Source organism: Phallusia mammillata, chromosome 7, assembly GCF_965637545.1.
Source record: "Phallusia mammillata chromosome 7, kaPhaMamm4.hap1.1, whole genome shotgun sequence".
In the NCBI taxonomy this organism is placed as follows: domain Eukaryota; kingdom Metazoa; phylum Chordata; class Ascidiacea; order Phlebobranchia; family Ascidiidae; genus Phallusia; species Phallusia mammillata.
The window spans coordinates 12126337-12149047 of NC_137258.1; the positions used below are offsets into that span (position 1 = coordinate 12126337).

Below are 22711 nucleotides of genomic sequence, written 5' to 3' on the forward strand. Positions count from 1 at the left end.
GTCCTCCTGCGTCAGCTGAGCTTCTTGGGCTATCTTATTCTTTATACTTGGAAGCTTAATTCCTTTTTTACGAATAGCAATATGGCCGTTTTGTTCACAAAACATATGCTTTGGCCCACCAAAGTTGGTCTGTGTTCCAATTTAGCGGTTCTTTTCGATGCGCACATAAAAGTAATGCCATTATAAGTTGGTGTTAATTTAACGTCCACTACCTTCGGATTCGGAACTATAGTGTCCACCGTTGAATTTCTGATTTTGTGGCAAAAGTAATGTTTATTCCCTGTTGATCTGTGTTCCCGTTATTCCGCAAATTAATCTGTACTTCGTTCCATCATTCCGTAAATAAGTGTTACCAAACAAGACCGCAGCGTGCAAGCAAGTCTTCACCTCTTGTTAGTTAACTGTTTGATTTTGCTGTGTCAGGAAATTTTAAACCGGTACCATGGCGATGTCTTGCACTAAGGGAACGTCTGGCTTGATGCATAAACTCAAGCTAATTATGTCGGCAAATCAATCCTCCAGATGCAGGTAACAAGAGAGTTTTTTTGATAAGTCTGCAATTGCCAGTGTTGCATTTTGTTTGTGTATGATGCAATCGATTACTTCTGTTTGCAATTAGGTGTAGATTTTTTTATCGACAAATATGAAGTAAAAATGCAGAAGCATTAAATGCAAAGGTAATTTTTGAAATAAATGCAGTTGAAACATGACATTCTATAGAATGTAGAATTACTGTTCTGTAGTAATCCAGTCTGCAGAGTATGGCAGCTGCACGCATGATTTTTTTTCAATCAAAATTCTTTGCACACCAATTTTTGGGGTTTGTACGCGTAAATTTTGCACCAAAGGCGTCTATAATTGGGCTGTGTTGACCTCTTTTACTTGATTTGCGCCTTCTGACAGTATCAAAACTTACTCAGCCATGTAGTGGACACCAGTTACTTGCATTTATTCTGTGTAATTTTATATCTTAGTTTTAGTTATGTCAAGTGACAAAATATGAATTGCCAATTAAACGTTTCATTTAAACCTGCAATAAATTAGTCTCCGCCAAATAAGGTGACAAAGTATCAATGAACAGGATTATATTTGATGTGAAAATTACACTGTTTGGATGTTTACAATTAAATAAATATGATTTTTTTTGTTTAATTGTGTGACTATGGTCTTTAACCGGGGGAATCACCTCAAGTGATTTTTTTTGGCACATTCAAATAATTTTTGACTGTTTTTACAGTTCTTGGTGGACTGATGTTGAAATGGGGCCCCCTGATCCAATTCTGGGAGTTACTGAAGCTTTTAAACGAGATTCAAACCCAAAGAAAATGAATTTAGGTGTAGGTGCATATAGAGACGACAAGGGTAAACCTTATGTATTACCAACAGTTGCAAAGGTATATTTACAACAAATCTAATTTATTTTAGTCGATTTCAACAATATCAATTATCCAACAGGCTCAAGAGAAGGTACTTGGTATGGACAAAGAATACCTTGGAATAACTGGCCTTCCTGCTTTTACTACAGCTGCAGCGAATCTTGCCTTTGGCCCAGACAGTGCTGTTATATCTGACAAACGAGTAAGATGTAAACATGTTCTTTTAAAATCAGCATAATTTATTTGCCTGTCGCATTGCAGAATGTAACTACACAAGGAATTTCAGGAACAGGATCTCTTCGCATTGGAGCTAATTTTCTGGTAATGATTTTATGTTTTTATTGGGCCCCCTCCCCTGAAGGGGACACATATTGTTTTTGTCCATATTTTTTTTCTTTTTTTCTTTCTAACGCGGATTTGTTCCCACGTTTTGGTCAAGAAAGAATGGTTCAAACTTTTTCAAATTTACGCACATTACAGATATTGGTCTAAAGATGGTCCATGTGAATTTTGACCCCGTTTGATCCCTTGGTTCACCCACAGCCCCCCAAAACGTGAAATTTTTAAAACAGCTATACTGGCTAAAGTACTTTATTTAGGAGTTATATGCTTTGTTGTTTGATTCAATATAAGGTATTTCAAAGAATTTTGTACCTTAAAAAAGATTTACCCATTTTCACCCCTTAAACCCCAAAATATTCGTTTCTGTCTAATGCTGGTTTGTTAAATGCGTTTGGTCAAAAAAGAGTGCTTTAAATTTATTCAAATTTGCTCAGATGTTAGTTATTGTTCCGAATTTGATCCTCCTGAAGTTTGACCCCAAACGACCCAGCAGTTCACCCACAGGCCCCCAAAACAAAAAAGATAAAAACGGCTGTACTGACCCAAGTACATAATCTGAGGGTTTCATGCTTTGTTGGTTGGTGCAATGTAAGCTATTCTAAAGAATTTTGTAACTTTTTATTGGATTCACCCATTTTTACCCCTTAAACCCCAAAATAATAAGTTTTAGGCCAGAAATACAAGCCCTATGTGCTGAAATGTTAAACAATTGTTTGCAGTAGGTTATTCGTTTCGTATTTAAAAATTTGCCTTAATCGGCCAAATAGTTACTTTTACAGCCCATAATATGTGTACACTGTCAGTCAGATAGAACTCTTAACTCTCAAGGGAGTAATTCAATTGTTTACGATTACGGCGGGTGAATGCAGCGGGAGTGCTCAGCTTTGTGCAGCTATTCTATGTCGTTTTGTTAAGTTATCAAGCACATTTTCAGTTTTGGAAAATTGTGTTTAAAAACTGACCTTGAACGACAATATCAAGGTCAAAGCATGAGATTAAATTGAAAGTATTTATCCTGTTCTTGTTTACTGTTGTTTGTAATTATATGACAATAATGATGCAAAAAGAATAAGGCTAAAGTTGGTTAAGTTTTTTCTTAAGAATGTAAAAATAACCAGGATGTTTGTTTACCATAAATCCACACAAACGCACGTGTGGGGACCCATTCGTTTTTGCTTGCAAAAACAATCATATGTGTAGATCAAATAATGTGTATAGTAAATTGGTAAATATCTAACAATGATTGTGCCCTATTTTTACTGTTACCAAATCGCATATGCATATGTGTGGGGACCCATTAGATTATGCTTGCAGAAACAATTATGTTATAAAGTTATAGTGCCAGGAAAAAGATAGGGACCCAATGAAATGTAGGTGCCAAATATATATCCGGTATGTGTGATACATCGTTAAATATGATGTAGTATATATAAACTGGCAATATATAGGAAAACCACTATTCTAGTTTTCATACAGTTTAAATGTTACAGTTTAAATTTTATTTTTTCTTTAAAATTATTCTTATTCTTTAAAAATGCCTTGTAAAAATATTAGTAGTGATTCATGCACTAGACTGAACCACCTTCTTATTGTCTCTAAAACTGATATTTCATGTAAATGACTGAAAAATTTTTTTTGCAGGATTACAATACAAAGCATTTCTAAACTTTTTTGATGCTTTTACTCCAGATGCTGTTTTTTGTTTGCCTCATTACATTTTATGTGATGTTTTAATGCATATTAATACTGTCCACAATTCATTTTATACATAACTTAAACTAATTTCCTGTTTATTCCTGCACATTTATAAGGGCAAACAGTTAAACACCATAAATCTTAATGAATAAGGCATAAGAAAGCAGTCTCACCCTGCAAGATCTGCTTTTACCAAACTTCGTTTACATTTAGGAACAGTATACACGCATTCGAAGAGTAACTTATTCAGAAACATTACTGCACTGATGATGACAACAGAGATTGTTGAAAGTCTACATCAGGGGTGTGCAACATACGGCCCGCGCTCCACAGCCCAGCCCGCCAAGCTTTCGAGTGTGGCCCAAACCAACACACTGATTAAGATAAAAAATGCAATTCTTCTGAGAATTTAGCAAAACTTTACACTAGTTTTTGGTAAATCTCCTAAGTTGCTATAATAGCCTATATGTAACAAATATATGCTAAATCAGCGTTTTCCAACCGGTGGATCATACAGCAGTTATAACAAGTAGCCTCCTTCACTGAATGTGACGGAACAATTCCCTTTGTCTAGTAAACAATTGCTTTGTTGTGAAAGCCAGTGTTGCGCTGAAACTCTTTATATTGTAGAAAATAAATTTATTGGTGCTTTTGGAAGAATTTCGAATTTATTGTGCACATGAAATAAAGTTATGTGGCCCTCGCTTGAGGTCTGAAATCGGTTATACGGCCCACCGACGAAAAATGTTGCACACCCCTGGTCTACATGATGTATTCTATATACAACACTACTTTGGCAGTTATGTTTATGATTAAGTTCCTTTTACGTTGATTTCAAACACAAAACCTCCATCATGGCCCTGATGGGGGTCGGTCTTAAAGGCCAGGTTCTTTTTTTTATTTGATGTATCTAAGTTTTCTTAGATTTCTAGTTTGCATTTACAAAGTGTTCATATGTTGGTTGCAGAGCAAGTTTTTCCAAGGACACAAGACAGTATGGTTACCAACTCCTTCATGGGGAAATCACAACCCTATATTTATGTGAGTCTTCGTGCATCTGTGGTTTGCTGAGAGATATCCAAAATGTTTTGTTTATTCAGGCATGCTGGCCTTGAGATCCAGAAATACAGGTATTACAAACCAGCCACATGTGGTTTTGATGCAGATGGTGCCTTAGATGATATCAGTGTAAGTGCAACATACAGTTTTCTTGTGTGGTCATAAAGCAAAACAGTTAAAGATGTTTGAACCATTTTAACAAGTTAAAGACCAAAATCAGACATAATTTTGTTTGCAGCAAATACCCGAAAAGTCTATTGTTTTGTTTCATGCCTGTGCCCATAATCCAACTGGAGTCGATCCCAAAGTAAGTTTAGATTATTATTGCATCAATACAATTTCATATGACTGCTTTTTGATTTTGCAGCCAGAACACTGGGCTGAAATGTCAAAGATTTGCAAGCAACGTAATCTGCTTCCTTTTTTTGACATGGCATATCAAGGGTTTGCCAGTGGTGATGTGAACAAGGATGCTGCTTCAATGCGCTTGTTTGTGGAGGATGGCCACAACATTCTTTTAGCCCAGTCATTTGCTAAAAACATGGGACTTTATGGTATGGCATAGGTCATTATGAATAAACTTGTTTTTTTACTAATAAGCATATTTTCAGGTGAACGTGCTGGAGCATTTACAGTTGTTTGTGCTGATCAAGACGAAGCAGCTAGAGTAGAGAGCCAGCTAAAAATTTTAATCCGCCCGCTTTACTCAAATCCTCCATGCAATGGTGCTCGTATTGCTGCAACCATACTAAATGACCCGGCTTTAAACGCACAATGGTTTGTTTACATATGTTCAATGACACACTTCTGGAGTGTTAAACATCAATTTGTTGTTTATACAGGCTTGTAGAGGTTAAGGGTATGGCCGACCGGATCATAAGTATGCGACAACAACTGGTGGAAAATCTTAAAAAAGAAGGTTCAATTAGGAACTGGTCACATATCACTGATCAAATTGGAATGTTCTGTTTTACTGGATTAACCCAGGGAGAGGTATGTTGCTTTTGCAGTTGAAAATTAAAATGCATGTCACACACTTCTTAACAATATTATAAATCTACTTGTGATGACAATAAGCATTGAATCCAATTGACTAATATTTACATGCACTTATTGTTTACGATGCAGCCCCCCCCAAAACAATTATTTACACCTCTAGGACTTTACACACAGCTTACCCTTTGTATATACGCCCACAAGTGTTTTTTTGGGATTTCTGATTTAACACTTTCTGCAGGTTGAACGACTTACACGCGATCACTCAGTCTATCTCACGAAGGACGGCAGAATATCTGTTGCGGGTGTTTCTTCAGACAATGTACAGTATCTGGCGCATGCAATTCACCAAGTCACAAAATAGGCAGAATGTGTTTGAAAGTTAAATTGCTTTTTACATATTGCGCACCACTGCTGTAATTATTTGGCTGTTCAATGTGCCTTGTAAAGGTCCTCGTTCAGAGTTAATTTTGTAAGACGGTTTATGCATGGGTGATTTCATTGTTACAGTTATAAAAATATGTTAAGTTGTTAATCTCTAAATGTTAATCATGCTCCTAATTCACCGAAAAAATAGTCTTCACTTTTTGCTGTTGTTGGTCATGAATAAAAGTTCTAGTCACAAAGGTTATTTGTGGCTTTAAACGGAAACGACTCTCACCTTAACACGCTATCTTTTTCACACAATAGGTAGTTAAAAAAGTTAACCAAAGATATCCTACGCATTATCTAACGTACAAACAAAAGTTCGTTCGCATAAAAGTGCTACAAATTACAATAATGTTAAAACGCGCCAAACTTCCACAATCTCCTCGATCGAGCACTGATCCTTCATTCCATCACAAGTAAAAGAAAGAAGGTGTTTGCAATTTTCAGCATAGTGTTGTGATGTAACAAACTGGCTTCTTTCGTTATAAATTTAGCGCAAACAGCGACTACTCGAAAAAAAAATCCACGTTAACTTTCCAGCCCTCGGAAAAAACGAAAACTCATGACGATGCAGTAATTTTACAGAAAAATCTAAAGCACATAGCAATCACAAGGTCTCCCTCACAAGGGGCATCAATGCTCTAAATCAGTGGTTTTCATCCGGCGGCCCATTGTTGCAATGAAACTGACGACCCCCTTTCAAAGATTTCTATTGTTTTTTCGCAACAAGTAGAATAAAGTTTGACTGCAGGCCAAAAAAAGGTCTCAGTTAATTTAAATACAGGACGACGTTCATTTCATATAGTGCGGTTCAAATTAATACATAAACACTATTGATCCTAAACTGACATAAACACAATCATTATAAATGCAAAACCAACACACAAGAGCGGCGTAAGAACAGGTACAAAATATTGCTCTACAGTGAATAAGGCAAATTGCAATAAAAGGTAATTAAAATTTACGTGCTGTACATCAAATTTACACTAGATTGCACCAAAAAAATTAGACAACCACAATCTTGAAATATATGAATTAAATTAATAATCAAACAGAAACTGAGTGAAATTAGTAGGGAATTGGTGCTGAAACCAGGGAAATAAACTCTTTGTAGTTGACTGTTTTCTGATTCCTTGACACCTTGCCCTTCTGAAACATTTGTTCCACTGAAAGGTAATGAACAAGTAATTGAGTGAAAAAATAAACCAAACCATCAATGTTACATACCTTCTTTCATGGTTAAGGCTTCACCAGTATTCATTAATATATTTCTTAAATAAGATACAGGTATTGTTCCTGAATTAGAAGGATCGGTAATCTGGATTCATAAATTTAACAGTTTAAAGGTTTGTCAAAAATATATGGTTTTGCACAAACACTCGAATCAAATAAACATTACCTTGAAAGCTTCCAAAATGTCCTTGTTAATGTTTTTACTTGACCCTTGTTTATGCATTATTGTCAAAAAATGGGAAAAATCCATGTGATCACCAGGAGCTATAAACAAACATTTTTAACAAAAAACATTTACATTAAAATAACATACATTACATTAAAACTACCCTGACAATACCACATTTAATATTTATTTGTTTAATGTTAGCATGTTGCTTTTCTATAATTGCAAAACTTATCGATTTACCTTTTGATATCAGTTTTAAGTGGTTTTTGATGTCTATTTCAGTAGGACAAGCTCCCAAGGATCTCATGACTGACACCAAATCGCTGCATAGAATTTTTCCATTTCGTTTCTTATCATAAAGATTGAAGCATTCTCTATACTCTGAACATAGTATGCTATAGGAGACACTGGTTTAAAAAAAAATACTGCAAAACAATGTTAACAAACCTGCAATCTGGTCTTCTGTTAAATGCCGAGCCTAAAAATGTGAACAAAATATATTTAATCTCACAATGCGTTTCTGATATTTTGTTTTACATTGTCTCAGCAATCAACAGCAGTAAAAGAAAATTTATTTATTTTTGAAATGAAACTTTTTTTTCGCATTTGAGCATTGACTAGCAACTTGGCAACAAACAACAGCATACCGGACCAATCATCAAACATGAGGTTTATGAGTTGCAACATTATACTATTGCAATTATAGCACGATAAACTTACCATTTTTAAGGAAAGTACAAATGTTTATCAAAGGAGTTGGGCAGATACCGTACTTCAAGACCAAAAAGAAAAGACGGGAATACGGATTGCGGAACGACGGAAAACAGGTCCAAATGGCGGAAGGAGAAAAGCTGAGAAAAAAATATAACATCGCATGTTTCTACAATCTACGGCTTCTGGTAACACGCTAAACTGTATCTATTTCAAAAGATTTCTTTTACTCAATTGGGTTGTGTGCAACGGCTCATATTTTGCACAAACATAATACGGTACAAAAAAAAACAGTACCGTACCCCAAGTAGCCTACGGAACGCAATCTACGTATCGGATCGCACTACCCTCCCTACAGTACTTCCCTTGATTAAATTAATTAGACGTATGGACTCTTTGTACAATATATTTGGTTTTCAACATGGGGGCCGTTTTTGCCATTTTACTGGGGGCCACGAGAAAGGTATTTGGTAAACAATTCAAAGTTTATTACATATACACCTAAGCAACAAAAATATCGTAAACTTATAATTTGCAATGGGTTTGATTATGTTTCGGTATTTCGATCCTAGCCCGTTAAAAAACAGGACCACGTGAACAATCGCACAAATTCGTTTGAACCTGTTGAAAGTCATATTATTGTTTCTTAAAACATCTTTCTGTTGTTACATAGTATAACTATTTGCCCATGTTTGTCAGTTATATCCGTGATATCCGTGCCCAAACACAACGTATATCGACGTACAACGCTCAACAGTGACCAGCTAACACACACCTTATGACGTCACAAACAGAAATAACCTTTGTCACGTAAAGTTGTCATGAAATTATTGTTGGCGCCGGTTCACACCGGTTATAGAACCGTCTCACGAAATTTTATGAGATCACCGAACCGGTTAGCATTACTGGTAACTGTAAATAGACCTTTTGTAACACTGACAAAAAGTTTGAATCCCACCACTGCCCAACGCCATGTGTCGTCTTTTGATCACTGAAATACATTTTGCGAAAAAAATCAAAAAAAAGAACATCTCCAAGAACATTAAAATATGCCCCAATTCCCAATTCCTTCGTTTTGCGTATCGGTTCAATTTGACTTTTCAGTGTTGAAACAAAAACAGGAACAGGTTACAGGAACAATGTTCTGAAGCGTCGTACGATGCAACAGCTTTTTTGTGACGTTCAACGACCACTACGAAGTTCCTTGTTCCATACCAAACGAGTGCAGTAAAGAGATGAATACACTGCGGTTTTCACCCAGTTTAATTTTTTACTGATTTTCAGAAAGTGCAGTCATGCATGTCATGTAAGAGGAGGCTGGTTTGTTTCTGCTGTGTAATTGGTAATGGTGTTTATTTTTCTTAATTTTAGAACGCATTGCTTACTACGTTCTTGTAGCCAAGGGACCGTATTCTTAACCAACATACTGACAGATGGGGGACAGTTTAGAACACAAGAGGCTTATTCTCTGCCATCAGAATGCGCCTTTTAGGCCAGTTTGGGGGTTTAGGTTTAGCCAGGACCAGTGGGTAAGATCCCCATTCCCCATCTGCTGCATATCAGGGATTTCAAACAGTTTTATAGACCCTTCTTAAAAAATCTTTTGATTGTCCATAAATTGTATCATGTGTCAAGATAAAACTGCAACATTATTTTCTGTTTTAACTTGTCCCTAGAGCTCACTGGACTGATTCCCTTTTTTCCTTTGTTTCTTTCACAGTATTTTTTAAGTTGTGTTGCTGCTAAAATGTCTCCTCTTTCCCAGCCAGAAGTCGCACTTGGTTGTGTTATATCAATTACACAACCCACAGTCGTTTTGTTTTTTTGCTGGTACCTATGCGCAAAAAGTGGGTACTCATTAGAGTTCCTTCTCGAGAAATTCAAGTCGAGAAATTCTTGAGAAATCTCGAAAAAATCGAGTCTCGCTTCTCTAGAAAAAAATACAAATTTCTCGAGAAAAATTACGTCACATATCTTAAACAAAAAGTAAATGCGACACCTCTTATTGCGTGTATTTTTCGTTTCAACTTGCTTCTAGAGCGGACTGGGCACATAACTTTCTTATCCTGAAAAACTTTCCGAAACAGTTTTAGCGTGCGTTGCCGCTAAACTTTCACCTTTCCCAGGCCGTAGTCACGCCTGGTTGCGTAAGATCTATAACAGTCGCTTCGTTTTTTGCTGGTTTGCTAGCGAATCACTACTTTTGATCGCTACTAGTAGCGAAAAAACGTATAATCGGACATTTTTATGTTTGTTTTGTTAGAAAATCGGCTTAAATAAAAATTTCGAGACTCTCGAGATTCTCGAGAAATGGATTTTTAATTTCTCGTTTCGTGAGAAACGAAAAAGTCAAGAAATAGAGGAACCCTAGTACTCATTGTGTACAACATGAAATGTACAGCCCTAATTTTTTATGCTTTTTTGTTAAAAATGTGCTCAAAGAATTATTTTGAGATCCTCAAGATTCTTGAGATATGAATTTTTTTCTTCACGTTTCTAGAGAAACAAAACAGCCAAGAAATTGAGGAACCCTTTGTTCAACATACATTAACTTAGGGGTCTTCCTGAAAAGGATGGTTGTTAGGCTTTTGTATTTGTTTGGTTGTTACGTAGCAATGAAATAAGCATAACATTTTTGGCTTGGATGTTTGTTATTACTTGTTGAGTAAACATGTTGCTTGTTTTATAATTTGGTTTATTACAAAGCTAACAAGAGATTTTACCTGCCCTTAATATTTTATAAAAAGGTTCTGTTTCATCGTAGATTTGAATGCAGTGTTGTTCGAATTTTATGGGGCCTGCATGGAATTGTTACCTACTGGCAATAAACACTTGTTAGAAAAATCTGATGGCCAAGGCAACAGGCCAGTATGGGACATGGTACAAACAAGAAGATCTGGGAAGTGGCGGCTTTGGTCAAGTATCTTTGTGGGAAAATGTAAATTCACATGAAAAAATTGCAATCAAGGTGTGCAGGCAGCTAAAAGCAAAGCATTTGCAAAGATGGAGACAAGAGGTATAATCTGTTTTCTAAAAAGAATTGTTGCCAATCAATTATAGATTTATGTAAATGCAAGGTAGTATGAAAATAAATATGTATATAAATGCATTGCACACAAACACTTTGCAGTTGGAAGGTAGGGCTTACAGAATTGCATGTATTTGTAGGTAGCTATCATGCGAAACTTGGACCATCCTGGCCTTGTGCAGTTTCGACAAATACCATCTGAAATCGAAAGTGCATTTGTAGCACCCAATGTTGCCCTTGGTATGGAATACTGTGAAAATGGAGATCTTCGAAGGGTAGGCATTTGTGTATGACAAGCATAATATTGGGAGAATGCTACTTTACTAACTATTTTATATTGACAGTTGCTTAGTCAATCTCAGAATTGCTGTGGTCTATCTGAGCCACAAATTCGAGCTATGCTTGGGAACATTGGCTCAGCCATCAACTACTTACATGATAAGAAAATTGTTCACAGGTGTGTATGTCGGTTTATGATTTCCTTACAAAACTTGAAAAATACCATTCAACTTATATTTTCACTTGTAAAACCCAAAAATTTGTTCATCAATCTGAAAGCATTTTATTTTTATTTTAGAGACATTAAACCAGAAAACATAGTACTGAAGTCAAAGGAAAATGGTACATTGGCATACAAGATTATTGATCTTGGTTATGCCAAGGACCTGAGTGATCAAACATGTGCTCAGAGTTTTGTGGGCACACCTCATTACCTTGTAAGTAATTGATAAAAACTTCAGCATTATTCTTGTAATATTTCAACTATGACAATTTTAAAACCCAATTTATTTATCCTAAATAAGCCATAAAAATGTGAAATTTGACAGTAACAACTGTTTAGGTGTACAACTAGAACCAAATACATTTTAACCTAAGCTGAAAATAAAACGCCACAAGTTCTCATTTTATCCAAAGAAATCCTATATATTTAGCTTTATACATGTGCAGGCTCCAGAGTTTGTTGGAGTACAACCTTTGCGATATACTGCTACTGTTGACTTTTGGAGTTTTGGTTTGGTTGCATTTGAATGCATCACAGGAAGAAGGCCCTTTTACCCAATGCTGGATGCTATGCGCTTCCTAACTATTCTCCGGGAAAAGAAAAAGGACTTCCACATTTGCACAGTTGACAATGAGGGTAAGGTTTCATATTCCAAAACTGGTTTTTATTCATATAGATTGTTAGTGCAGTTTATCAGTGCCTTGGCTGGTTGTGCAGTTTGTACTTGAATTTAGGGATATTAATGATTGACTGTGCAATAAATCGTTAAATCTGATAAAACACATGTGCCACCTAAATTATTTATGTAGACCTGTTTGAGTTAAACTGTTGTGTTGAAGTTTGTGAAGATATAGTGAACTCAGTTAGGTTAGTGCAATTTTTCAGCACAGGCAACTATTTTATTGCTTGAACACAAGGCAATTTTAATTTATGTTGTTTTGTACATTTGAAGCTAAATAAAACTCCAAAAGTTTGATGTTGGTGTTGAACATGTTGGAACATGTAGTAAAATGATGATTTAACTTTGAGCAAGATGTTTTAAAATTTTGCTACCTGTTGCATTTGCAGGATCTGATCCACAGTTTTCTTCTGAGATTCCTCAACCTCACCACTTAAATCCCATTCTTGCTGAGAAAATTCGGGTTTGGCTACAGTGCATGGTGCTGATGGATCCGACCAGAAGAGGAAAAATAAATGAAGTTGATGATTGGTTTTCAGAACTAACAGCAATTTTAAATGATACAGTATGTGAAAAAGTTTTTCTTTTTTTGGAAAGAAAGCATTTTTTATGTTTTAACTGTGGAATATTTAAGTACAATATTACACGGGCAACCTCTGACAGGTGATTTTTCATGGTAGTCCGAAGGGTTTTGTAACTTTTTATTCAAGTACTTTTTGACGTAGTTCAAACTATTTTTTACATTTCTTGTTTCTATTTTGTTAAATTAATAGTGTTAAAAACCATGCATGAAAAAGTGTGCTTTCCGATTGTTATTAAAATCAAGCCACTGTTACAAATATAGATGTTGGCATGTGAATCCATTACCAATTGGATATAACAAGTAAATTGACATTTAGTGTTTTGCTGCCTGCAATATTGCTGATTTTAGTTGACATTTAGTTTTTGCTGCCTGCAATATTCACGTCACTCACAATTGTTGAAATGTTGCTGCTACCTTAGGTGATTGAAGTATTTAATACTCAAACACAAGAAGTCATCACAATTGAAGCTGATGAAGAAACAAGTATCACATTGCTTAAAACCAACATTGCACAACATACAAACATTCAACCACCTGACCAAATTCTACTCTTCAAAAATGGGGAAATTCCTAATCCAACTGAGAAAGTTCTTCAGCAATTTGAGACAGTAAGTTTTTTTTTACCACAGAGCACCTCTAAGCTAAATTAGTGCTTGCCTACAAATAATTCAATGTTGACATAGTAGCCACAAAAACATCCCAAGAAGAAAAATATTTGCAACAAATATTTTTCTTAAATTTAAAAAATATTTTTGTGACTTTTTAGAAGCAGCAAGGCAAGCATTTTCTCTTTTTATTCTCACATCAACATCAAGCACAGTTGATCAACTGGGATGTAAAACTTCCAGATGAAGTTTCAAGTTTTCTGGGAAAATCCCCGGTCAGTACAGCATAATTTTTGTTGGATAAAGTTATTTAGTTAAGCAAGCAATGGTTAAAGGGTGATGAGATTCATTCCATCACAAAACAAGATTTTAATCCTGAAAAAAAATTGTTCAGTTCAATCCAAAACACATGAAAAGGGTAACAAGTCTGGCAACCAACTTCATCTCAGAAATCTGTAACACTTCAATCCAAAGTATGGAAGCCTGTGCAGCTGTGTACCAGAGCATGGACCGATACCGTGTAAACTTCCATACTTCTCTAGGAGGTAATCTTTTTGCAAGGATGTTAATATTGATCGGTGTCGAAATGGTGTTGGTTAACGACTCCATGGAACATATCATGTTAAGTCAATGGTATTTACAGACCTGAGGACCAGGTATTTGTACTTCATGGGAATGGTGCGCATGTATGAAGTTGGAGTACATAATGACATTGAAGCTTGCAAAGATGCTGATGAAGACCCACAAGGCACAAGTTAGTTTACCAATGCCAGCTATATTATATTATATATTTGAGTTTTTTTTTTCATTGCTGGTTTGTCCACCCAAAGTTTTTCCCCGGTTGACCCAGTAGTTCACCCCTAAAACTGAAATTTTATAAACAGCTATTATTATTATGGGTCCCCTTCCCTGAAGGGAAAAGTCCGACTCGCTTTTCCATCAAATGTTTGATGGATTTGGCTGAAATTTACACAGATGGTAGATATAGTTATGTAGATGTGCATCCCACTTTGTTTTTGTTGATAACCCCAGTGTTTACCACGCTAGCCCCCTAAAATGGGTGAGTTTTTAAACAGTGTCAGAATGGGCTGAAATTTGGATAGCTTGTATAGTATGCCATTTATAGGTGTCGATTGTTGTGTTCAACCCTGTAGTCCTAACATTTACCCCACAAGCCCCTAAAGTGTAAAATGTATTTGTATGTTACTGGGCACCACAAACGAAAGATTTCTTTGGAGCAATAGTGTTACAAGGGTAACCAGTTGTATGGTGCTCGTTGGTGGGTTACTTGGTGGTCGTTTTTGCGCCATGGCAGTTAGGGGCGTGTTAACAGCCCTATGATGTCAGAAACTTTAACGGTTGTTGCTCAAAACACCTCTAGTGGTCGAAACTTTAAACATTGGCGGATTGGGCTGAAATTTCGCAGTACTATTGATTGAGTCATTGTGGTTTTTATATAGTTTTTAGTTTGTGTGTCGAACCCAATACTTCAAAGGACATACTTCAAACAATATCTGGGGTGAATCTAATTTTATAGTTTGTATTCTACATAGTATTATTATTTAAGCCCAGTGCCGATCACTGTGTTTTTCCTTACAACACCCGACTTTCTCATAGTTATCTCTTGAATTGCATTATTTTCAACTTTGCATGTGTGGGGACCCATGAGTTTTTGCCTGCAGAAACGACTAAAGTTATAAAAGGCGATGGCTAATATGGGACCCAATACAAAATAAGCATAGGAAATATATTTATGTTTTAAACTAGGTTATAGTGTATATGCAAGGGCAATATGTGCTAAGCCACCCTTCTAGTTAAAGAACACGATTCAGGAGTTAGATATTGTTGGTTAGTACAATGTAAACTTTTTTGAGTTTTTGGATATCTTTATGTAAGCAAGAAAATATTGACCTAGTATTTCAGTTTAAAAATTCACACGTAATCTTGGCTGTGCTTGTCAGAAATATATATGGATTCTATCCGGGGGTAATTGCAAACAGGCACCAATGCTCCAGCCTAGTGGTTCTCAATTTTTTTATTGTCGGGGCCAAATGGTATTTAAGTGTGTAGGGAGCCGCAAAAAATGAAACGTTGAGAAAATCACTAAAGATTATTACTTTGAAAGCTAAAATAGCAATGTTTGGTGATTTTCTGAGGTCTGGTGCGAGCTGCAGAATAAGTAGTAGGGAGCCGCATGCGGCCCCGAAAACCGAGTTTGAGAACCACTGCTCCAGCCTTTAAGTAACATTTTTAATGTGCTAGTCAAGACACAAGTAACAGTTGCTTGAATGCAGCATTTTTTGGATATTTGTTTTAGCAGTTGTTTGACCAGTTTGTAACAGTTACTGCACTGAGGTAAATATTATGTGTGTACACTAATTAACCTTTTCACATTGTTTCAGTAAACATGGATGAGATCTACACGCAATTGGTCAATGACCGGGATCAAGTTGCCTCATGGACCGAAACAGTTAAGAGGGAAGCTGAAAACTTTATCCATCAAAGTTATGACGAACTCAACTTGGGACACAAAGATCATTGGACAGAATTCTTCAAACAAACCAGAAACAACTTGACGGAAAGGTCAGAATTAATTGCTTCTTTATGAACCAATTATAAAAACTGAAATGAAACAAGTTTTCACAGATTCTGTTAAGGTGGTTTAGAATGGAATTTGGCTTTAAATTGAATTTCGCCGAATTTACCTTTTTAATTCAACTAAAAATTGTTTATAACCACAAAGAATTGCAAATATTCGTATAATTGTTTCATCCTGCTGGAACTGAAAAACTCCTTGTTCGGCTTATCGCATTTAAAAGTTTTAGGTTACTCAGTTGACTGTTAGAATCAGTCATTGTTCAAACTTGCAATGCACTCAAAAGAACGCAGATTTCAAGGCCAAAAATCCACCTTCAACTTACAATGCGGAACCATAACCCCTTTTTGTACAAGCTTCTCTTTTGTGCTTCTACATTTTTTTTAATGGTGAAAATGCATTACTGACTTTTTGACTGGAGCGGGAAAAACGGCAAAGTGTTAAAATCATTATAGTTGACGCTATTTTAGTTATGGCTTAGTTTGAAAGGTTGTGTGATACCTCCATCAGCAGAAAAGACACGTTTTACGCATAAATTTGTGTTCGTAAAAGATTCGGTTTCGGCCGAATCACAACGAAAGAAACTCACTTTTAGTTGCGCCCCGAAATAGCTATTCACACTAGAATCATTATCGATTGTGTGGATGCTTGTTCCGTTTCCAGCATCGATCGTAAAAAACTGACCGTGTGTGTCGAAAAAACTTTTATGTCCAGTCTGAGCTGTTTTGCCATCCTTAAGGCTTTTTCATATTATGACAAGTGTAATTTGTATCCAGGTTAAAAGACGCTTATCAGAAACACGAGGTGCTTCGCAAACGATTGCGAGAAGCAAGTGACCACGAACGTCGACCAACTGATACTCATTCCATCACCGGCAACGGTACTTTTTTTTCAACAAGATAGCCTTCTTTAGTATTGATTTAGACGTCTCCCGGCAAATTACACAGCAACCGACTGTATTACTTATTATACAACAACGTGTAATATGCAGTGATGTACGAACCTTCTATGTTGACCCAAAGCTCGATAGTACAAAGCTCAGCCAGGAGTCGGAAAAAACGTCGTGAAATCTCGGTGTTGTTTGCGCAAAGACGGACATCCTTTAGCCGGTGTTTGTTCCAAATGTTGACACAGTTTGGCACATGTGCAAATTTCCACTTGTTAATAACCCGAGGTACAGTCCCCGGAACCGTTATTCTCAAGCAAATGTTTTTGGCTGAAAGAAACTCTGGTTATTTTGGCTGAACAAACTAGTGTACGAATTCAAATGTTCCGCGTTCTAAGTTAGGTAATCTCGGCCACGTTTAGGGGTCTTTGTTGTTAAGGACCCAACGCAGACCTGGTTCCTCTTCTCACGACATAAGACACCGATCTATCTTTAACTTGAATTTGTACATTTGTCTAATTTTATCAGTGATGTAAAGGGGCGGTGATATTTGTGTGGTTAGCGCCGTGACTCACTTCAAATTTGCATGAAGGACTCGAAATCTGGGGTCATTGCAAAGATAAAATCGGAATTTTGACGTTACTTTTGTGTGGTTGACATTTAACTGCTAAACGGCATAACTTGGGGCAGTGGGCTTAAAACTCGCAACCAACAGGACACAATATTTTTACTGCCTCGCATGTTTTAGTTTGAGTGCAAATGCACATAAAAAAGTTCCGATGTAAGTATACCATTATAATGAATCAAAATAAGCTGCAGACAGTGCACACTGTTTCGACCTACAAGGCCAGTGCAGCTGATGATGACGAGAGATCGGCCGTATTGGCTAGTGTAGCCATCCACCGGCACTCCAGTTTGTTGGAAGTAACATTCTTAAAAGCCATGTCTTACCTATTCAAAATACAATTTCAGAAATGGTGACTCTTCTTCAAGAGCACATCATGAAGTTCGTGTATGCTTCAATAAAACATCTGAAAATAATTAATGCCGACATCTCAAAAAGAATAAGGTAAGTTACCTAAAGCTGTAAAACATTAAAAAAGATCCAATCTTCCAATTAGTTTTAATACATTCTAAGATGTACGTGTAAACGTTTTGCGAGAAACTGAAATTTGTAGTTATTCAGTGCTTTTTGCTTACTGTTTCTAAATTTAGTAAATTAAAAATTTTTCAATGTAAAGTAAAAAAGTCGTCACCGCGCCAAATTGCGAACAAAAATTGCCAAACGTTCTTTCGAAACACAGTAGTGTGGCAACGTAGTATCATGTTCATGGGAATTGTTCTACAATCTCTGCTTTCCATCTCTGGTACACTGATTAACATGTAGCGTTTAATATTTCATAACCTATTGTGCTGCCTTTTTGCGCAGCGCCGTGCTTAAAATCCATGAGCGGCTGGGCCATTTGATTCCTGGCTTGTACAACGTCAAACACATGTTGGCCCATCGCAACAACGAACTACACAGGGTGCAGAGAGACAAACAAGTCAGATTGTGGAGTCTGATCGCATACATGAGGGTGAGAAGCTTTGTCCATGTTTTGATGTATTTAATTTTGCCGTAAGTTTGTTTGTTATGGTAAAAAACTGTTTGATTGCTTCTTTGGCCAAATCGTGTTATAAACAGAAACTTGCGGGAAGTCTTTGTGTCCGGTTGATAGACACCCCTTGAGGGTCTCGTGTTATTACACAACACATAACCGAAACTTCGGTCCTTGTCATTATCCCTAAAAGTTTGTTTTATCTTAAAAAAAATGGTTGCGTAATCGTGTTCCCTGATAATTAGCTACACAATTGACTCTGATTGAGTTAAATAAATTGTGGAAAATTTTACCAGCTAATAGAGGTTACATCGGGAATGCCATAGTTTTTGTTGTTTTTCTAAATCGCACCTCGATAATCAGCCCTCTGGAGCGTGTCGGGATGCTTTGGGTGGAATTTACCTGATTTAAATTTACAGAAAAAACATCTTCAGTCGACTAATTTACCAACTTTGTAAAACGGCCTTCGCTGTTACCTATAGGGTTGGGTTTACCTTTTTAAATGTTGTTGTGTTTTTTGAAGATTAGTATAAAATCTAATGTATTTGGGTCCATGTCTACAAGGTTTTGTGACGTTGTTGTTATTTTGCACAGAGGGACATTTTGGATTTGCAAAACTGCTTGAGTCAATTCAGTAACGATGGTGTTGAAGACACACAGATGAACCAGCAACACATTAGCACGTGAGTAAAATGTTTCGAAAACTTTAATTGAAAGAAATTTACAAAGCAAAAAAAATGATTCTTACAATACGAAATACCTTATTGGATCGCAATCAAATGGGCATTAAACAGTATGTTTGCACTGAATTCCTGATCGCGAACCACCTGAGGACATTTTGTCCACTGAAACCCTGTTGTAAAAGGCTGGGCTATTTAGTTGGGTCAGTTAAGCTGCATTTCATAATCTGATTGAATTAGGTATAGCAGTAAGCTACCACCTTCGCAGCTCCAGACTACCGCAGGTTGCGAACCACTGTTTTAAACGTAGCGAAAGACACTTGTAAATCAGCAGCATATTATTTTACGTTTCAGATTCGATTCGTTTATCAGCGAGCTGCACGAAGGAATAAACGACATCGCCTCGCTTGACTGGAATTTTGGTGGCAAACACAACGACGAAGGGGGGGAAAGTACCCAACCCGCAACTGTCAATCACGAAGATGCGGCTGGTGACGTCACAAAGTGATGTGAAGCGAAACGCCCGATTCGGGATGAACGAGGATGCTCAAGGTCGTGCGGGGATGAGACGATATCAGGAAATTGTCGATGTGCCTCCGAGTACTTCACTCTGTTGACAACGTTGTGCAATGAAAGATGCAAGTGACGTGAACAACCGTAGTAAAACTGCATTATTACAAATCAGCACTAAACTTACCGTTGGCAAACATTCTGACCTCGTTTTTTTCTCCTTTTTTATGTAATAAACAGCATGAGATGCCAATGTCATTCGTCCAAACGCAGCAAAACAAATGACTAAGTCGACTGAAACCAGCTATGATTTTAAACATCACCACAATCCAGACGTAAGATAGTCGCATTCATATGTGCAAATTGGGTGTAGTTCAGCGGTTCTCAAACTTTTTGTCATAACGGCCCCTTCGCTCGCGCTTCAAGCTAAATATATTTATAAAACTGAAAATACCTGGGCAAAATTAAACTGTCGTGTGACCAACTAAAGTTAGTTTTTTCCCTTCGAAAGTATTCCCACAACAACATGCAGAATGAACTTACCAATTTTTGCTTATACACTCGCAAGATCTGATATTACATAAGATTGTAGATATACTTTTAAACTCCTCGCGGTCCCTCTGAAATCGCGTGGCGGACACCAGTTTGAGAACCGCTGGTTTAGTTGAACGCTACGTAGTTTTACTGTAAAATGTACCTACTGCACTTGTTTTTGGACTAAAACTCTTTATCACATCATGTTTAATTTCAAACAGATTTCATCAATGTGGAAAAAAAACGTGTCAAAAACTTATTTGTGCATTCAATCAGAACGATTTTTTTCATCACATGAAACTTGTGCAGCAATGTTTTTATTACTATGTGCACTGCTTAATATTTGCCGCTTTTAGCAAGTTTTATCGTTGGGTAGTGATGTTTTGTATTTTATTTATGCTTATCAGTTTGTGGCCAATCCCTTAAATTCTTTAAAGGCGTGGTGATACTCGAATCGATTCGGTGCAAAGCAACTACTGCACCGTACAAGGGCGAGGACAAATGATTTGATTTACGGCGCCCATGAATTCCGATAGGTCAATGTGCTACACTTGCCATATAAAAACTTCGCAACAATTTTGGATCCAATAATAGGGTGTCATCCTGAAAAAAGCATTGACAGAAAAACAGCATACTTTAAACTGTATTTATTGTATGTATGTAGTTCTTGTACTTTAGGAAGTGACGTTTTATAAAAAGTAGTGTAAATATTACGGTTTGCTTCTTGTGCGGTTGGTTTTGCTACTACTATGAAAAGCTTTTTCAAAGTTTATTTTGGGGAACAGAACTTGTAAGAAAAACTGCTAAAAAATATTTTGTGTACCAAGTACATTAAAGTTGCATATATTTCGGAAACAGTACAAACTGAGTGTTATGCAAAGTGAAATGTTGCCTCTTTCTCTTCATCTTTCATTTTATCGTGTCTCCCGTCGCTTATAATTACAGCTTTATTTTTTCAAGAGTGGTGCGTTTTTTTCAACTCACTGCCAACAAATTTAGAATCTTCTCCGGAAAAGAAATTGTGCCGGTGAAAATAAAATTAGTCCAATCTACGCTCTTTATTGTGTAAATGTTCAAATAATGAAAATTCATTTTTTTCCAAAACATTCCTTATGGTTGAATACAAACTTAGTGAAGCAAAGGTGCTTATATAGTCAAGTGCCTTCAGTTCCTCGCAGAATTTCGATGAGCAACTTGTAGATTTACGATTATAGGACACTTCAAACTTCTTTTACACATTACAACTTATTTAAAAAACATTTTAGTTTAGCATCTAAGGGTGCGTTAGTCAATTTATTTTTGTTTTAAGCAAGTAATTTCTTTCAAAACGCCAGGAGTACTTAAAAACACAAGTTTGTGTTGTTTGTAATTCACTAGGGATACAAATGTCCTAAGTCTATACTTTCAGATTAGATACGAAGCTTCTCTGTCGATAGTAGTTGGAAAACAGTTTATTTCGCCTCTTGTGGGATTCAGTTTGTTTATCCTAAAAATTTTCCGTGCAAACATGTTTCTTCCTATTGTTTAAATTGAATACAAAAAAAAATCATGTTAGGTTCGTGCGTTAACACATTAAACGTCAGATAGCGTAGCCTACTGTTTTATCCGACAGTAATATTTTGGCCATATCAGTGAACGTAATAAAAACACACCGATTTTGTACACTCAGCGAGGCACATCTCTGAAGAGATCAAGTTGATGTCGAATAAGAACTGTAACAACATACACCATATCTTCGATTTCTGCCCATTGTCTGTGCCCTGGTGTTATCAACACAGTTCTGCCTCTTCTGTATCCAGTGTAGCAGTAAGCGTTTCATGCTTTGGACTAAATTTTGTCAGAACTATACAATGTTTATTACTGTACGATTCGGCAACGACCAAAATCAAATTTTTAATCCGGATTGCATGATGATTAACCTTCTCAAGGAAATCAAAGAAAAATGCAAAGTTGGTTTGAGTCAAGACATCGATTTAACGGATGAAACTGGTACGTATTATATTCTTAAAAAATATTTAGGCCTACAAACCTGCAATTGGGTGGATTGGATTTTTAGGTTTGCTGATTGGTATCAGCAAGGCAAATCCGGAATTACGAGGTCTTTGTTTGTTGGTTCCACACGTCACATACATTCTGGTGGAGAAACGCGAAAATGCTTCGCCAAGCAGCAGCTCCACCGAGGAAAAACTGCGTGTGCTGCGGGAGAGATTAGGCAAAGTAGGCTGTGTTAAAAAACTATGCTCGTATTTTTAAGTCACTACTGCACATAGGCTAGATCAGTGGATTTTGACTGGTGTTCCGCGAAATACTAGAAACTCATTAGTTTGACTACAGTTCCATATGGAACATCGGTCGAAAATCACTGGTTTAACACAATGGGCTTAAATAGTTTTTTTATCCTAGTAATTGCCAACTATCACCAGAAATGTACAGTCGCAATTACCTTCATACATTGTTGTTTGGTAAGGCTCGTTGTGTGACAATAGTAATGTATTTGCGT

At 36.6% G+C, this 22711-nt stretch overlaps 3 protein-coding genes across 4 annotated transcripts; 2 read left to right on the forward strand and 1 right to left on the reverse strand.

Annotated features, from left to right (window-relative positions):
- Positions 1-298: 298 nt before the first annotated feature.
- On the forward strand, positions 299-6119 carry LOC145237464 (aspartate aminotransferase, mitochondrial-like). Its single transcript, XM_080100332.1, has 11 exons — positions 299-528; positions 1238-1394; positions 1456-1578; positions 1638-1697; positions 4381-4454; positions 4514-4601; positions 4711-4779; positions 4840-5026; positions 5084-5249; positions 5315-5465; positions 5710-6119. Exons 1-11 carry the CDS (start codon positions 443-445, stop codon positions 5830-5832), a joined length of 1284 nt encoding a protein of 427 aa, XP_079956458.1. The 5' UTR covers positions 299-442; the 3' UTR covers positions 5833-6119.
- Positions 6120-6319: 200 nt separating this feature from the next.
- On the reverse strand, positions 6320-8193 carry LOC145237465 (calmodulin-like protein 4). Of its 2 annotated transcripts, XM_080100333.1 has the most exons (6): positions 8020-8172; positions 7747-7777; positions 7540-7680; positions 7297-7394; positions 7125-7215; positions 6320-7063 (listed from the first exon to the last, which is right to left on the reverse strand). In XM_080100333.1, the coding sequence occupies exons 1-6, from the start codon at positions 8020-8022 to the stop codon at positions 6966-6968; spliced, it is 462 nt and encodes a 153-aa protein (XP_079956459.1). In that variant the 5' UTR covers positions 8023-8172; the 3' UTR covers positions 6320-6965. The 2 variants fall into 2 exon arrangements, with proteins under 2 accessions (XP_079956459.1, XP_079956460.1); XM_080100334.1 differs by lacking the exon at positions 7125-7215 and having other exon boundaries at positions 8020-8193.
- A 2550-nt stretch (positions 8194-10743) lies between these two features.
- Positions 10744-21263, forward strand: LOC145237463 (inhibitor of nuclear factor kappa-B kinase subunit beta-like). The gene is made up of 16 exons (XM_080100331.1): positions 10744-11026; positions 11179-11313; positions 11383-11495; positions 11616-11754; positions 11987-12176; positions 12609-12784; positions 13222-13410; positions 13569-13682; positions 13802-13952; positions 14051-14161; positions 15810-15990; positions 16780-16883; positions 17862-17958; positions 18319-18466; positions 19082-19170; positions 19522-21263. Exons 1-16 carry the CDS (start codon positions 10859-10861, stop codon positions 19673-19675), a joined length of 2259 nt encoding a protein of 752 aa, XP_079956457.1. The 5' UTR covers positions 10744-10858; the 3' UTR covers positions 19676-21263.
- Positions 21264-22711: the final 1448 nt, after the last annotated feature.